This window comes from Pteropus medius, unplaced genomic scaffold (genome assembly GCF_902729225.1).
Source record: "Pteropus medius unplaced genomic scaffold, Ma_sr-lr_union100, whole genome shotgun sequence".
NCBI lineage: Eukaryota > Metazoa > Chordata > Mammalia > Chiroptera > Pteropodidae > Pteropus > Pteropus medius.
The window spans coordinates 221,505-237,927 of NW_024342468.1; the positions used below are offsets into that span (position 1 = coordinate 221,505).

At 57.2% G+C, this 16,423-nt stretch overlaps 1 protein-coding gene across 1 annotated transcript; it reads left to right on the top strand.

Moving 5' to 3' along the window:
* Positions 1–1,076: 1,076 nt before the first annotated feature.
* On the top strand, positions 1,077–13,926 carry PRDM12 (PR/SET domain 12). Its single transcript, XM_039862862.1, has 5 exons — positions 1,077–1,351; positions 3,124–3,314; positions 4,694–4,849; positions 11,999–12,110; positions 13,508–13,926. Exons 1-5 carry the CDS (start codon positions 1,129–1,131, stop codon positions 13,924–13,926), a joined length of 1,101 nt encoding a protein of 366 aa, XP_039718796.1. The 5' UTR covers positions 1,077–1,128.
* Positions 13,927–16,423: the final 2,497 nt, after the last annotated feature.

Here is a 16,423-nt window from a genome sequence, read left to right on the forward strand (position 1 = left end):
TGTATCCAGCAGAAAAGCCTTCTCCGAGCGACCCATGGCTAGTGTGGATTTGGTCCGTCCTGCCGGACCCCGACCTAGCCTCCCTAGGGCCGGGAGCAGATCGCCCGCGAAGCCGTATCGGGCCGGGCCGGCCCAGCCCCGACGGCGGCCGCAGCCCCGCCCTGCAGCCCTCTCCGCCCAGGGATGGGTTTCACACGCGGGTGAGGGCGGCGAGCCGGGCGGTTGGAGCCGCCCGTTTGAAGCGAAGCGCCGCTTCGGCAGCGCAGTGTGCGCAGATCAGCCGGGCCCGCGCGCGGTCCTGCGGTTCCGAGGCGACTACCGCAGTCCGGGGCTTGGAGCCCCAGAGAGCCCAGGCCCTGGCCGGGGAAAGGAGCTTGGGACCCGTCAGGCCCGGGATGATGAGTGCAGATCCGGCCTGGGACAGTGGGTGAGCGCGGGGCCTGCGGGGCCGAGGCCGGCGTCTCCTCCTGCCCAGTCCGGTCCCCGGAGTCCAAACGAGCCTCGCTGCGCCCCCTCCCCTGCTCCGTCCCCTCTCCTCGCCGCGGGCTGAGCCTCCCTCCCTGCCTGGCGCTTCCCACGGGGAGAGGAGGAGGAAGAGGAGGGGGGAGGAAGGGCCGAGGAGGGGCGGGAGCGAAGGGGGAGCTCTGGCGGCTAAGGCTCCTCGAGCCGGCCGGTACAAGTCTGTCCTCCGACGTCAGGGCGTCATTAATAACCAATTAGGAGGGTCACTGAGGCTCCTATAAAGGCGCTGAGATTTTGCCAAGGGGAAGACCGTCCGGGCCGGGTGTGCGAGAGGCGAGCGCGCGTCCGAGAGCCCCCTCGCCGCCGCCGTTTCTCCGCAGCCAGCCGCCTCTCCGCCGCCCCGCACCCCCGCACCCGCCTCCGCCTCCGCGCCGCCTCTGCCATCTCTGCCGCTTTCTCCATCTCTCTTCCTCTCCGCCTCGCTCCCCCACGTTCGCTTCCCTCCCAGCCGCCCCCCAGCCTCCCGCTCCGCCTCCCATCCTCGGCCTCCCCCTGCGCCGCTTCCTTCTCCATCACGACCCTCTTTCGCTCCTCTCCCCTCTCGCCCGCCACATCCCGCGTCTGCCCGGCCGTCTGTCCCCGGCGCCGGCGAGCCCTGGGACGCCCATGATGGGCTCCGTGCTCCCGGCTGAGGCCCTGGTGCTCAAGACGGGGCTGAAGGCGCCGGGACTGGCGCTGGCCGAGGTCATCACCTCCGACATCCTGCACAGCTTCCTGTACGGGCGCTGGCGCAACGTGCTGGGCGAGCAGCTCTTCGAGGACAAGAACCACCACGCCAGCCCCAAGACAGCCTTCACCGCCGAGGTCCTGGCGCAGTCCTTCTCCGGCGGTGAGTCGCGCCGTCGGGGCCGGTCGCCTCCCCTGCTCTCCGCGGCCCTCGATTCCCTGCCCTGCGGCGCGCGGGCCGCGGCGAGGACACGGGGCACTGAAGCCGCTCACGCCAATTGGGGGCGTTCCAGACGCTCCGCGTGCCTCAGTTTCCCGTAAGCCGAACCAGGGCAGAGCGTAGGTGGCGGGGGGGCGGGTAGCTCCGCACCCCGCGGCTCAGAGAAGGATCGCGATGTCCAGGCTGCCTGCCCGCAGCCCCCGCGCCCCCCTTCACCCCTTTGAGGAGGCCGGTTCCCGGCATTGAAAGCCTTACTAGGCGTGTAATAGCAGTTGACTCAAAAAGAAGGGGTTTTAAATTCATTTAGTTAACTTAGGCTTGACCCGCGAAAGTTCCCACTTAAACCAAGAACTTTAAAAGGCAGCGGGGGCTGGGGAAGGGGCGGAGGGCGGGCAGGAGGGAGAGAGAAAGCCGCGGAGAGAGTGAGGGAGAGAAAAAGAGAGCGAGAAAAGTTTCTTTTCTTTAAGATGTCTCAAGTTCTTATTCCTCATTCATCAACCAGCAAACAATATCTTCCCCCGGTGCTGGCATCTCTGCGCGTCGCCCTCTCTTCCCCCTTTACGATTTCTGTTCCTCTCTTAATTTACCGTGCAGACTAATTCCACTTCCATTCACGCTATGTCAACCATCTAATCCCCGCTTTTTGTAAGGGGAATTCCTCGGCCCCTTTTAAACAAGTCCCCTCGGCATTGAGCTACAATTTACTGCTACAGCATTCTTCCAGGGCTAATGAATTTAGAATTAGCAATTTCTTTCGAATGGAGCCGAATGAATGCGATCACTTTAACAGCGTGACAAATTGCCTGGCCCCGCCGCAATGGACACCGTTTAACCCCCCTTTCAGCCAGCCGCTCGCCGGGTATTTTCCCAGGTAGCTTAGAGGGGAACCTTGTAAGACATGGAGGCCGCCCCTGTGAGCCTCAGGGCTCCCACCCCCGCTGCCAGGTCTGCCCGGGGGACCCCCAGGGGTGGTGGGCTGCCCCCACTCTTCCCTGCCCTGAGAAGCAACTTCGGGGCTTGCCTGGGTCCCTCCTGGGCGCTGCCTTTCCTGGCACTGCGGATCCTGGGTGCGCAGAGGGACCCAGGCGCGCCCTGGGTCACATAGAGAGAGCCCAATTTGGCCCACCGTGGCCCAAGTTTCTTTTGAGCCTCTGTGGCCTCTCAGCCCGAGGTCCGTTCTCAGCACTGCCAGCCTGCCCCGGGAGCAGGGCTTCCCCGTAAGAAGTCAGAGCTCGGGATCGGATCGTGTCCCGGATCTTCCGACGGTGCCCTGTGCTCGGTGCGGGCGCGCAATGATCTCTAAGTGACCAGCCGAAGAACCCAGAACGCGGCTGGGCAAAGAGCCTCAGCTTGGCCGGCACCTCCTCATGGGAGTTGGCCTCAGTTTGCCCATTTGTGAAACCACGCACAGCGGTCGGCTCAATAATTATTAAACCTTTCTGGGACGGAAGGCAGTGGGAATTGTGGGTGCTTTGAGAATTTGCGGAGAGACTTTAGAAAACCCTCCTAGAAATGAGCCCCGACACACCACTTTCGAGGGCTTTCGAGGGCATAGAGGGTCCCCCGGTTGCAAACAGAGAACACTCTGGCCGCTGAACCTCCGCACCCCCACACTCCCCTGCACACACATGGAGCGACTTCTGGGCTTAGGATGTGTCGGCTGGGCAGAACGGGCCGGGTCCTCGGGCTCTGACCCAGCTCCCCTGCGGCCACAGAGGTGCAGAAGCTGTCCAGCCTGGTGCTGCCCGCAGAGGTGATCATCGCACAAAGCTCCATTCCAGGCGAGGGCCTCGGCATCTTCTCCAAGACGTGGATCAAAGCGGGCACGGAGATGGGCCCCTTCACTGGCCGAGTCATCGCCCCGGAGCACGTGGACATCTGCAAGAACAACAACCTAATGTGGGAGGTAGGCTCGGGTGGGGGTTGGGAGCTGGCAGGACCCGGCCCCCCGCTGTTGGCGGCTTCCACCCCTGCTGCTCCCTGAGGCCAGGACCCTTTGCCGCCAGATCCCTGGAGTTTTCTCCCCACCCACCCCAACATACTCCACCTGGAAAGCTTCGTTAGAAAAAAAATCTGACCCTCTTTCCTCTGGCCAACTCTAGGGAACACAACTGTTGTTGGACCCACTTCACAGAGGAGAGAACTGACACCCAAAGAGGCCAGGTCCATGCAGGGGTCCACCCTATTTCCAGGTATCTCTCTCAGCCACCACCATCCCCACCCGGGCTGGCATGCAAAGCCCCTCAAAGCCAGCCCTGGCCTGCAGGCGAGGGGGGCTGGAACGGAGAATGAAGGCAGCCTGTGCTTCCTGGGAGTCCACCTCGCCACCCTGGCACAATAATGCCATCGGAAGTGCTTCTGGATGAACTGGCACTGAGTCGGCTTTCCGTGGGGGGGGCCTGCAGTCCACCAGAATATCTTGGCAGCCCCATGAGTTATCATGCACATTTTACAAAAGGAAACTGATGTTCAGAGAGGCTTCCATCCCACGCTTTCTGATCCTCCTCCCCACAAACAGTGCCAGGTGCCAGGGAGGGCCACCTGTAGGATGAAGCCACTCCCGAAGCACTTCCTCCCCGTGGGGCTTTTACCTTACAGAGGCCAACCTAGGGCACCCTCTCCCTAATCTCATTTCCCCTCCCCTCAGCTGGCTCCCTCCCACAGCTTCCACCTGGTAGACCCTGGAGGAGCCCAATGTGACAAATACTGCACCTGGTCAAAGGAGCGAAAGGAAAGGAACAGTGGGATGGCCCAGAGGCCTCACCTAACCTCACTTCCTCCCTCCCCTGGAGGCCCCGGCTAGTGGTTACTTTCCCCGCTTGGATCAGGAAGTTGGAGTCTAGTTCACAGCTCCATGAAGGGGCTCAGGCCAGGCCAGGTGCCACAGTGAGCCAGCCTTACCTCTCCGGGCTCCTCTGTCCCCTCTGTGATTTTGGCCAGTGCTCTCTGCTGCTCTGGGAAGTACCCTGCGACCCCAGAGAACTAGCTGGACGCCACTTTGTCCAGTCAGTGATCCCTAGGAGTCCCTTTCCTTCTGGGGCCCTGGAGACTGACCCCGCTGTGGGCCACTTCTAGCCGGCTGGCCTCGGGCGAGCCACTGCTCTGAGCCTCCCTTTGCTCAGCTGGAGAACCAAGATGATAAGAGATGTGTCTGCTTCGCGAGGCTGTTGTGAGGATGGAAAGAGAGTGTGTTTGGATGTGCCCGGCGTGGGGCCTGGACCTGGCCACAGGTGGTACGCCTGACACAGCCCTGCCTCACCTGGTCCCTGATTCACCTGCTCCCAGGTGTTCAATGAAGATGGCACGGTGCGCTACTTTATCGACGCCAGCCAGGAGGACCACCGGAGCTGGATGACCTACATCAAGTGCGCTCGTAACGAGCAGGAGCAGAACCTGGAGGTGGTCCAGATTGGCACCAGCATCTTCTACAAGGCCATTGAGGTGAGTGTGTGTGCTGTCGTGTAGCAAGCAGCGGGGACCGCTGGGGGTGATGTGCAGGCTAGTTTTCTGCTGTAGATCAGGAAGGATGGAACTTTTGACTCTGTGCCATTACGAATGTCATAGCACCTCGACAGTGAGCTCCCCAGGTGTCAGCTGGGGCTGTCCTGGGGTTCAGAGGCCAGGGACACAGGGCAAGACACGGAAGGCAGCCCAGGAAAAGCGTTTGGGTGGGAGAGGAGCGTTGTTGTGTCTGCACCATTTTAGCTGTGCGTTGTCCCTCGTTCTGCATGCGTGAGACACTGATGACGTGCGGATCCCGACGCTCGTCTCAGTTATCACACATCCCGATCGCTCACGCTGTCACCTTCTCCCAGACACTGTGCATGCATTATCCTATTGAATCCTCAAGTATTTAATCCATGAGAGAGGACTCTGCAATTAGCTACCGTTTTCAGACAAGGAAACCAGGTCTCAGTTGGTGGCAGGCAGATTCAGAAGCGCTCAGAGGGCATCGGGGGCAATATTAACACTGCCGCCTCTGCTGGAGAAAGCTTCTTGGAGGAGAGAGAAAGGGAGAGACAGCAAACGCACACATCACATCCTGCGGTCGGGTGGAGAGGAGCTAAGCCAGGCCTGGGGCATGTGAAGGTTCAGGAGGATGCGAAGGAGGTGTTTCTGGGAGGGAGATGCTGGGGCAGAGGCAGACAAGCTCCCAGTGTTTGGGGAGGAGCTGATGGCGAGCCCTGTTGGGACCTTCCCTGGACAGGAAATTCGCCCAGTGTCTGGCCCAGGAGGGGGCAAGCTGCCTAGCCTCCCTTTGGCAGGCTGTCGGGGAGCACAGTGCAAGGGTAGTGGGGCTGTTCCCCCGCATACTTATCTGTACCTCCTGCTTCTTTTTGCTTATGCGGAGAGCCATGGTGCCCCTTGGGGGCAGTCTGAAAGATCCTTCCCAGAGTCAGAGAATGACTTCTTAGTCCATGCTCCATTTTCTGCCTGGGACTCAGAGCCCCAAGCCTTTTCAGGGTCCAAGGGGTACTGGGGCCTGGTGGCTTCTGGGACTGAGGTCCAGTCATCCCTGAATAACCAGGCCCCAGGGGATCTCCTAGGGGTAATGGCAAAATGGACTTTGCCTGGGCCTTGGTGTGGCCAGGGAATGGGTCCCAGTCGAGGGGCGCAGGGACCTTGGGAGGACCAGGAAGTGGAGGCTGAGCATTCCTAGATTGGGGTTCACGTGAGGTGGGTGAGCGTGGGGCTGTGTGACAGTTGCGCCGTCGGTGGCCCCAGCCCAGGACAGAGGTGGTTCCTGTGATGATCCAGCTGGGCTGACATCCCGTGGGAGCAAGGGTTCCCCATCAGACATCCTGGAATCGTCCCCAGGTGTGGCCGAACCCCCGTTCTAACAGAGTGCATCCTCCCAGATCCTCACCCGCTCTCACCCTCACACACACACATTTTCACATGTGTACGCTGCTCCCCAGCCATCCTGATACAGACGAGCTGGGGGACGTGTGCTCACGCCATCCCTCCCACGCAGACACACGCACGCAGGAGACAGACTAGGAGTGCCTGCGAGGTTTTGGCAGAGGGGCTCCCGAGGGGGCTGGGTCTCATCTCGCTGTGCACCATCTCTCATCACGCGGAGTCAGAAAACATTAATAGACATTTATACAGAAATGCAGAGTCAGAAGGCAAGGTGGCTGAAGAGGATCCCTAAGGAGGGAGAGTTTATGACTTTTCAAAAGTCATCTACGTTTGATCAGGGATTTAAACTAAAAAGAGAAGATCAGGAAAAAAAATTCTATCATGTATGATATTGATGGCTAGATGGCACCGATGTGGCTATTAGTGCTTTTACGGAGTTAGCAAGCCCGCAAGGAAGGGGCTGTTTGAGAGAGGGACAAGGAAACACCGAATATCACCCATTTTATTTTTATTAAGTGAAGTTGGGCACAGTTTTTGTGGTGGCAGTGTTCTCAAACTATGTCCCGATGTCAGATCCACCTACCAGCCTAACCGTGCGTCTAGGCTTGTGTGAGCACCGTGCCACCAGGCTGAGGCCGGAGGTCACGCGGCCCTTCTAGGCTTGGCCAGGAGCAAGTGCTGCTCCCGGGCCATTCCCCGGATGCCTCTGGAATAAAGTCGGCTCGTTGCTGTGTGCGTGTGGGAGAGTCAGCCAGGGAGCGGGGCCTCGGCGTGATCCGTTTCCTTAAGCTCCTTGTCACTTTCAGAACTACGTGCATTTCAGTAACCCATGACTGGCCAAAAACATGGGAAGGGACACTTCTATTTAGTGAATGAAATATGTTATCGCTGCTCTCAACTTTTCCACGATTATAAAATGACAGCCCTCCAAGCAGAAGCAAGGGCGATGGGATTTCAAGGCCAGCCAGCCGGTGGCCCGTCCCCAGCCAGCCGGTGGCCCGTCCCCAGGCCGGTTTTGCATCTGGCTGGATATACCAGCATGTTATCCCTGGGGCACCTTCTGGCTCACTTCAACCGGGAAGAATTTACGGTAACCTCAGGGGCTTTAAAAACCACACTTCTAGAAAGTGCCCATCTCTTAGCAAGTGGATGCTGAATGTTGAATGAACAATTCTTTCTCCGGGCGATTGCTGCTGGGTTGAAAGGGGAACACAGGGACCCGGTTCTCCCGGGGACACAAACCCAGCCCTGCACGAAGCAAGACCTGTGACTCGAGAACTCAGCACAAGGAAAGGAAGTAGGAATAAGATCTGAAAGTTCTGGATTTGGGAACCGGGAAGAAAATTCCCAGTCTTTCCCCTTATTTTTTTGGTAAAATACTGCACCCTAAAAGTGGGCTTTTTTTTCGCTACCTTTTTTTTTCTCTCTCTCTCCTTTCAGGCAGTTGAGCTCTCTCTTTTTTTTTTCTGGAGCCCCATAGTGCCACTTCTTTTCTTGGCTCTGTGGGGACAAGCACCATTTTCCTTTGATCTTGCTCATCGGTGGATAATAGATAATAGCAGTTAAGGTGCTCTGATTAGTAATAAGGCCACCGTCTGTGGAACACTCGCCGGTGCCAGCACCCAGCTAAGGGGCTTAGCAACTTTTTAAGAAATAGAACGCTCTCGGCCCCGTGAGGCGCTCTATCACTGTCCCCATTTTAATGACGATGAAACCAGGCTTCAGGGACACAGGGAGGAGGTTGCCGAGCTGTGATTCGAACCCAGACCTGTCTGACCCCAGAGCAGAACACTTGGTCACTGTGCCGTGGGGCCTCCCTGGCCAATATCTATTTGCTGGAACTCTATTAATTGGCGTGTCGGGACATCTGTGGTACAATGGAAATTGATATTCGTCCAGATGACGCTGAGATCCTTCTAGACTAGGGCTTCTGCACCACCGGGGGAAAGAGCGGGCAGCACAGCCTCCCGGGAACGTGGTCAATAGTGTGACATGAATTTCTATTAGGAAAACGAACCCCAAACCCCGTCGTCTCAATTTATAATAAAAATTCAGAAATGAGGCAGGACAAAACTTGTGGGCTGACAGAGAAGGGCAATAAGCGTTTGTTGAGAGACTGCGTGATTTGTCAGCGAAAGACTCGGGGCGCTGATATTCCCCTCCGAGTCATGGCGATGTTCATTTTAGGGTACGGGACTCGGTGTCTTTGGGAATTGCTTGGTTTATTCCATGTCCTGAGCCAGTCCCGGATCCCCAGAAAAGTGAATGAACAGTTGATTCTGGTCACCTGAGCCCCACTGACGAGCCCCCAGATAGGCTGGTGTGTTGGCTGCAAAGAAACAGCCGTAGTGAGGGACTGAGGGGCCTGCAGGGGACTGTGGCCGTTCTTTGCTCTTCGGAGATCCGCTGGGGGGACCCTGGGGGCCTCCGACGCTAGTACCAGGATTTCAGGGTCTCGTGGTCTCGATCTCTGGGTTGTTGCATGAGGGGTGCCCAGGAACAAGCAGAGACGAGAGGTCTGGGCCAGCGGCTGCCACCGGCTTCCCAGGGCTCTGAAGGGCTGAGAGAGACTCCGGTTCCCGGCCGCCTGGCAGGTGAGGCTGCCTTCCCCAGTGCCACTTTGAGAGCTGGTGGCTTCTCACTGTCTGGGGATATATGTCATTCTCAATTCCAGTAGGTTCTTCTTAATAGATTTTGTTTCTTTAAAAAAAATATTTTTAAAAATAAAAGTAATATATGCTCATTATTTTTTTTAAGTCAGATGCATCATGTAGAAAATGGAAATCACTCTGCCCTGTCATGCTGGTCCCCATCGACCTTAAATCAGCATTTTTTAATAGTTTCGAAATGACCAACACTTCTGGGAAAAGACACACAGGAAACTGGCCATGATGGCTGGGCATTCGGAGTGGGAGAGTTACTTTTCATTCTATACCCGTTTACGCGTTTACACATTTTTGTCCATATGTCCACATCACTGTTTTAATTTTCTAAAATTAATTAGTAAAATTAATTTTAGTACATTTTTTAAATGTTTGTAAATAAATGACTCACCCTTCCATTGAAACAGTCAACACTGAAGCTCTTATTTAAAAAAAAGAATATTCCCAATAACCGTTTGGATAGTAATATTCGGATTTTGTGCAATCTCAGACCTTTTCGGCTCCCCATTCCTCATCACCATTTTTGCTGTTGTTATACTTCTCTTATATGTAATAACTGTTGTCGTCAATTAAAATTAAAAGGCCGATGTTGACTTAGGTAATTGATTTCTGGTACTGGAGTCTGGAGGTGGAGATGCAGCTCAGGGCGACACTGGCCTGGGGCTGGCGGAGCCATTCATTCGTTCCTCGTCTGTGCTCTCGGGGGCGAGACCGGGCTGGGAAGCTCTAATGGGGAGCTGGTGTCCTTGGGATGTGTGCGCTCTTGTAGGACAGGGAAGAAGGCAAAGCTGAGAGTCACTCTGAGCTTTAACGGGACCAGGGGCCCCGTGCCACAGTGCAGGCTCAGCGGGATGACTGCGGGACCCGATGGGCCAGAGATTGCTGCCAGCTTCTCTGAGAGGTTGGCGAGCTCGGGGGAAATCGGATCAAGCTCTCCCGTGTATCGATCGAGCAAAGAGCTCCGCACGCGTGGCTCCGCTGAACCCCAACGAGCACCCAGTGAGGCCGGGGCAATGACGCCGTCCCTGCTCAGTTTAGCAAACTGAGGCCCAGAGAGACACGAGGTAACTTGTCCAAGGTCACATGCTCAATAACAGGCGGGGAGCCTGAGGGGACCCCAACGTGGCCTGAGCTGGAACCCTCTGCAGTACTGTTGAAGCCAGGGGTTAGGACATGTCGAAGGTGACTTGCAATCAGAGTCGTAGAGTTATGGGACATGGGGGACCCCCAGCCTGCCTCCTCATTCGAGGCAAAGTGGCTTGCCTCAGGTCACGCGGGGACCTGGTGTCCAGGACGCATTTGCACTCCCTCGGAGAGTGGCTTCGTCGTTCATGATGAATTTATCTGAAACATTTTAGTCCCATCCTCTCCTTTTCTTAGGGACGCACGAAACCGCTCTTTGCCGCCTCCTCTCCAGCAGGGCCTCCGGCTCTGACCTGCTGGCCTCCCGGACGGCGGCCGTGACTGCGAACGGCCAAAGAGGCCTCGAGGACTTTCACTGTGGTGCCTGCTTTCTTTGAGGCACCGCCTAATTTTGTTTGGGTTTGGAGACTGCGCTTGGTTTTTCCTTATTTACTCTGTCAGTCTGAGCTGGCGTGACACCCTCTGCCTGGCTTCTCGTCACTCACTGACCCTGATGCTTGATGTAATGTGCCATGGGCTGTGTGGCCTGTTTGGCCTGTTAAGCAGGGGCACGGTGACCCCTGGCTGTGTCATAGGACGATCTGGGTCACCTGGGACCCCTCCTACTTTCCTCTCCCACCCCGCCTCTCTCCACTTCCTTCTCCTTTCGGGGAGCAGAGCTGGCCGTGCTGGTCTGGGAGTGTTCCTGGCTCTGAGCAGAGGAAGGTGTGGTGAACAGAAGGTTCTGAGTATGGTGGGGTCTGCGGGCCAGAACCAAACGGAAGGGGCGGCGCCCCTGTGAGCACGGAGGCCAAGGGAGGGTCCTGCACTGGTGTGACTTTAGACACCCTTACGTGGAATCCCATGTGATCTTTTGGGCTTCAGTAAAAGAGGACTCAGCTGTCGCCTGTGAGCGTCCAGCTTTCTCTGGGCAAATCGGAGAGTGACCACCAGGGCGGATGCCAAAGCCAGGTCTTCCGGGATTTGGACCTGGGGAGGGTGATGGGCTGCGCCCTCTCTCATTTGCCCTAGCTGGCTGAAGGTTCCCCACTTGGAAGGAGTAACTGGGTTTCAGCACAGGCCCGGTGAGCCCCTGGGGATGTCCTCGAGTGTGGCGTTGTATGGTCAACCCCACCTCAGGAGCAGGCCTTCCATATCCACCCTGGATCGTCGCTGCAAAATCCTCCCTCCCAACGGCCTCCGCCATTTTCCTGGGGCAGGTTCTTCCCTGGGAGCAGCAGAGCCCTGTCACCATTTGTGAAGTTCCCCACCGTCGAGCTGGGACATGGGAAAGTGGATTCTATTTCAGGCAGTGCATCCCAGTGTTGCGTGGGGTGGAGGCGTTCATCAACCTGGATGCTTCTTTTTGGCCACGTGCATGGACTCCTGCAGAGCCCTGTGATGAGGAGAGAAGTATGTGGGATGTGCTGCTGCCATGTGGGTGCTTTGGATGAGAGCTGTTTCCAGAACATTACCAGGCAGGGTGTAACCACGGGCGCCCCCTGGGAGCAGCCGGCTCAGCCCTGCAGACCTGAGGGCTGGCTGACTCTCGTACTCCTTGGTAAGAAATATAAAGTTTTCTAGCTTCTGGTCTTCCCGTAACTTTTGCTTGTGCAAGCCTTCGGTTCTGTTGTCATCAGCTTGGGGACACTTGCGTGGCCAGGAGGCAGCTCTGTTCCCAGTGGCAGAGCTGGGATGGAGATGGTGAGAAGCCTAGATAGGGAGAGCAGAGCAGAGCATCCCAGGGTCTCCCGTGTTTGTGCAGCTTGCTGGGGACAGCTTGACAGAAACGGACTCCAAAGTGGCTTTCTCAGGGCTGACATTGGAGCCACATCTCCTGGCTGTGAGGGGATGTGCAGAGAGCCCTGCCTCTCACCCCTGCCCCCGCCCCCGCCCCCACCCGCTGCCTCCCTGACCTCTCGCCTCCTCCCGTGCCGTGCAGATGATCCCTCCCGATCAGGAGCTGCTGGTGTGGTACGGGAACTCACACAACACCTTCCTGGGGATCCCCGGTGTGCCCGGGCTAGAGGAGGAGCAGAAAAAGAACAAGCATGGTAGGTATTCTCCATGAGGCCACGATGACAAAGGACCCGTGGGACCCAGAGAGTGGTGGGGTGAGGGGCAGAGAGGCTCCTGGCCTCCAGGGACCCTGGCTCAACCTCCAGCACCTTCGAGCTCATGGAACCTACTGGTTCGAGGAGGCCGATGCCTCTGGAGCCACTGCCATGGTCCAGGAATGGGCGGAAGGCGGTCCTCCTGTTTTCTGGCCAGAACAGACGCGGGGCTGGTGCGTGAGAGAGGCAGGAGCAAGGGGCCAGCATCCAGGTCCAGGTCCAGGTCCAGTTCTGCTGTGCAGTCTTGGGAATGGCTCCATGACTCAGTTTCCCCATCTTGTAAGGAAAGAGGTTGGGCAAGTTGGTCCCTTAGCTCCCTTCTAGATCTGATGCTCTGCCTCTCCCTGCCCTGTCGCTGCGGCTGGCCTGGCACAGAGCAGGCGCTCAGTGTAAACCTGACGAACGCAGGCCGGCAGAGTGTCCCTGCACGTGTGATATGGGGACGCTGATCATGACAGAGACCATTTGCTCAAGACCTATTTTTGTGCCAAGTATTGGGCTAAACCTTTTAAGGTATTATCCTACTTGGTCCTCAGAAAACCCTTGTGAAATTTGATTACCCTTATTTTTAGACGATGATCCTGAGGTTGGTGGATTACTCTTACTGAGCCCTTGCTCTGGAGCTAATGTTTATAAACTATAATTTCGCTGATCCTTACAGCAGGCTTATGGGGGTGACGCTATTATTAACCCCATTTCAGGGGTGAGGAAAGTGGGGTGCAGTTTCTTGATAGTAAGCACTCAGTAAATATTTGTGGGATGAATTAATGAAAAGGTTTCTTAAAATTAATTGGGGTGACATTGGTTAATATAATTATATAGGTTTCAAGTGTACAGTTCTAAATACGTCATCCGTACATTGCATTGTGTGTTGGAAAAAGTTACTTCCGCTTATGAAAAGCTACCGTAAGGCAGGCACTCCCCATACATGGGCTAAGGCAGGTAAAGAGTTCCGCGCAGAGTCACCTCCAATAGATGCCCGCTTCGTGTGATCGAATCCCGTAGTCCTGCAGAGAGAGCCCCAGCAGGTTGTAGCAGGCTCTCATGTCACAGGTGAGAAAGTTGAACTTTGTTGAGGCTGTCTCTGAAGTCTCACAGCATAGTCTGGAGTCCAGCTCCTCTCGGACCCCAAGCCAGGGCCCTTGCTGCCCCTCCCAACCCCTGCCAGCGCCCCCCATCAGTTGCTCAGAAACCAATCGTCGATCAGGGGCGGGGGGATTCTGGGAGGAGCTCGCGCGTCGGGGATGGCGGGGGTGCCCGCCCCGGCAGCGGGATTCTAACGCGGCTGCTCTCTCCCACCCCCGGCTCCCCCTCCCCGGCCCCGCCCTCCTGGCCAGAGGACTTCCACCCGGCGGACTCCGCGGCCGGCACCGCGGGCCGCATGCGCTGCGTCATCTGCCACCGCGGCTTCAACTCGCGCAGCAACCTGCGCTCGCACATGCGCATCCACACGCTGGACAAGCCCTTCGTGTGCCGCTTCTGCAACCGCCGCTTCAGCCAGTCGTCCACGCTGCGCAACCACGTGCGTCTGCACACGGGCGAGCGCCCCTACAAGTGCCAGGTGTGCCAGAGCGCCTACTCGCAGCTGGCCGGCCTGCGCGCCCACCAGAAGAGCGCGCGCCACCGGCCGCCCAGCGCCGCGCTGCAGGCGCACTCGCCGGCTCTGCCCGCACCGCACGCGCCCGCGCTCGCCGCCGCCGCGGCCGCCGCCGCCGCCGCCGCCGCCGCGCACCACCTGCCCGCCATGGTCCTGTGAGCGCCGCGCCCGCCGCGCGCCCCCGCCCGCGCGCGTCCCCGCCTCCCGGTCCTCGGCGCCGCCGCGCCCGGCTGCGCTCTCTTCGGACTGGACCTCGGGGCCGGATGCGGTCGGGGGGCCCCAGGAGTGACGCCCCCCGGGCAGACACTCTTCACTCCGTTTTGCAGATGAGGACAGTGCGGACGAGGTCCCTTTCTTGGTTGTCCCTGCTCGGCCGCCTCCTCTTGGGAGGCGAGGTCCCCATCCCCGGCCTAACCTCCAAGTCTCCATCCTGCTATCCCGCCGACCGCCCAGGCTGGTATCCCCCTCGTGGGTGGCAGGAGAGGGGACTAAAAGTCTCCGAGCGCCCTCAGCGCGGGAAGGGGATTGCCACCTCCCCTTTGGAGAGCTGGGTGTTGGGAATGGAGGAGAGCGACCTCCCTGTCCCAGCGTACGGCCTGGCGTACGCCCATCTGTCTCCTCATCTGGCCTCTTGGAACTGGCGTCCTGCAGTGTCCGGCATCACGGACACGATCTGCACTGCCCTGTCGGGGGTTCTCTCCTTCAGACCACCCTCCTCCCCCTGCCGAGCCGGGCTCCCTGGGGATGCTTGAGGCACGAATAGTTTGCAGTGTTTGAGAGTGAAGGCAAAACGGAAATCCACTGTGGGGCCCGGGGCAAGGCTCTGCCCTTCTTTGGGCCTCAGTTTCCCCTTTCCCCATCTATAAAATGAGTTGGACTTAGGACCCTCCCCTTCATCTCTGACGTCATGCCTGGGAAGGGCAAGTTTCCCTACCCGTCCTCGCCACACTTCAGCAAGGGGAGGGCCAGACTGTCTTGTCTGCAGGGAAAGCGCTTCCTAGCAGTGCGGGTTCGGGGGAGGGGCGGGATGGGGGGCGCCGTTCCCGCCCACACTCTCCGTCCTTCCCGGTTTCCCCAAACTCCGGCCCTGGGCGCCCTCTGGTGTCGTCTTTCCCACTTTGCAGTCAGAATTTCCTTAGGGCGTTTTGTAAGATAAACTATAATATTAATGAAAAGTGTAAAATGTATAGAGTTTTCAAGAAACTGTGTTCTACTTCCAGAAAACGGTCACTTTAACTTTGTAAATATTTATCTAAAATGATATTTACAAAACTGTGATATATATTATTTGATTGTATATGTATAACTGTAAATACATTTGTACCTCTCTTGTATTCTAAAATAAAAATTACTTGGAACATTTATCACTTAGCATCTGAACGGGTCGACACTTTTTGTCTGCATGAAAAAGAAATGTGGAAAGTGCCTAGAAGCTGAAGAGGGGGCAGGAGGAGTCGTTCCGTTGACTGGTTGTGCCATCTGCAAGGAAAATTCTTTCTGTCACAACCGGAGTGTCAGCTCCCAAAGAGATGAGCTGCACGGTGCAAAGCAACCGGGGACCGCAGAAGGGGCTGGACAGATTCCTGCTTTCCGGGTGACTCTGAAATATCAGTACCCCACTTCGTCACTCCCCCCAAGTTGTTACATTTTTTTTTTCATTTTTGTGGACAACTTGAAGAAATTCAAAAGCCAGTGGGGGCAGGCCAAGATGGCCACCAAGTGCCCTCCCAACGCCTAGAACTTCCAGGTGTTCTGGTCACCCATTCCAGACCCTCCTTGGGGAGGACCAAAGAGCAGGGACACCATCAACACAGGGCCAGGTCCTGGCTCTTCCCCCTTGGAGGAGGTATAAGAAGGGAATGTGAGTTCACACCTGTGCTCCAGCACATGCCAGCCATTAGGGCGTCACCCTTCCAGCCCACTGGCTACCTCAGGCTTACTTCTCTGTGCATCCTCATCTAGCTGTGCGCGCGCGTGCGCACACACACACACACACACACCTGCCGACACTGGAATACACACTTGTATACACAGGCCATCCCCTTTTGGAGCTTCAGGTGTGTACTCCTGCAGACCCCCATACTTTGGGGGACTGGTCTTGCACTGCCCTGGCAGGTGGGGCATAGGTAGAGATCTACACTTGATGTGTTCATTTGCAGGTCCCATCTGGAGTTTTCTTCCAAAGACCGGTGGCAGAAGTCACACTAGGTACTCCTTCCCCTCCTCCTGTCACAAAACTCGCCTCTCCTCTGATACCTTACCACTTGGCTTCTGATGCCTCTGGTGGCCCTTCGTCCCACTGCAGCCCCACCCAGGACTTTTGTTCCCATGACCAAAGCTATCTGTCAGGAAACCCATTCCCTTTGGTTGCAGATGGGTGCAGTAGAATTAAATACCCTTCTGGCCCAGATGTCGTACCTCCCAGACAGTAATGCCAGAGTCCTAAAGAAGGGTCTGCAGAGAAAAGGGTGTGTGTGTGTGGTGGGGGTGGTGGTGGTGGTGGCTGGGCTTGATAAAAATCTAAATCACTCTCCAAAGGTAGTTCTGTTGTGAAGTCTCAGCTGCAGATCAGAGGGGCCACAAGTCAGTCTTCAGAACCCACCTGGTGGCAGCAGACTGTAATTGCAGACTAAAGTGTGATAAGCCCACTGCTGAC

Coding starts and splice junctions, on each gene's coding strand:
- PRDM12 (XM_039862862.1), top strand. CDS start 1,129: ATGATGGGCTCCGTGCTCCCGGCTGAGGCCCTGGTGCTCAAGACGGGG. Junction 1,352..3,123: donor GGCGCAGTCCTTCTCCGGCG/GTGAGTCGCGCC, acceptor CTGCGGCCACAG/AGGTGCAGAAGCTGTCCAGC. Junction 12,111..13,507: donor GCAGAAAAAGAACAAGCATG/GTAGGTATTCTC, acceptor CCTCCTGGCCAG/AGGACTTCCACCCGGCGGAC.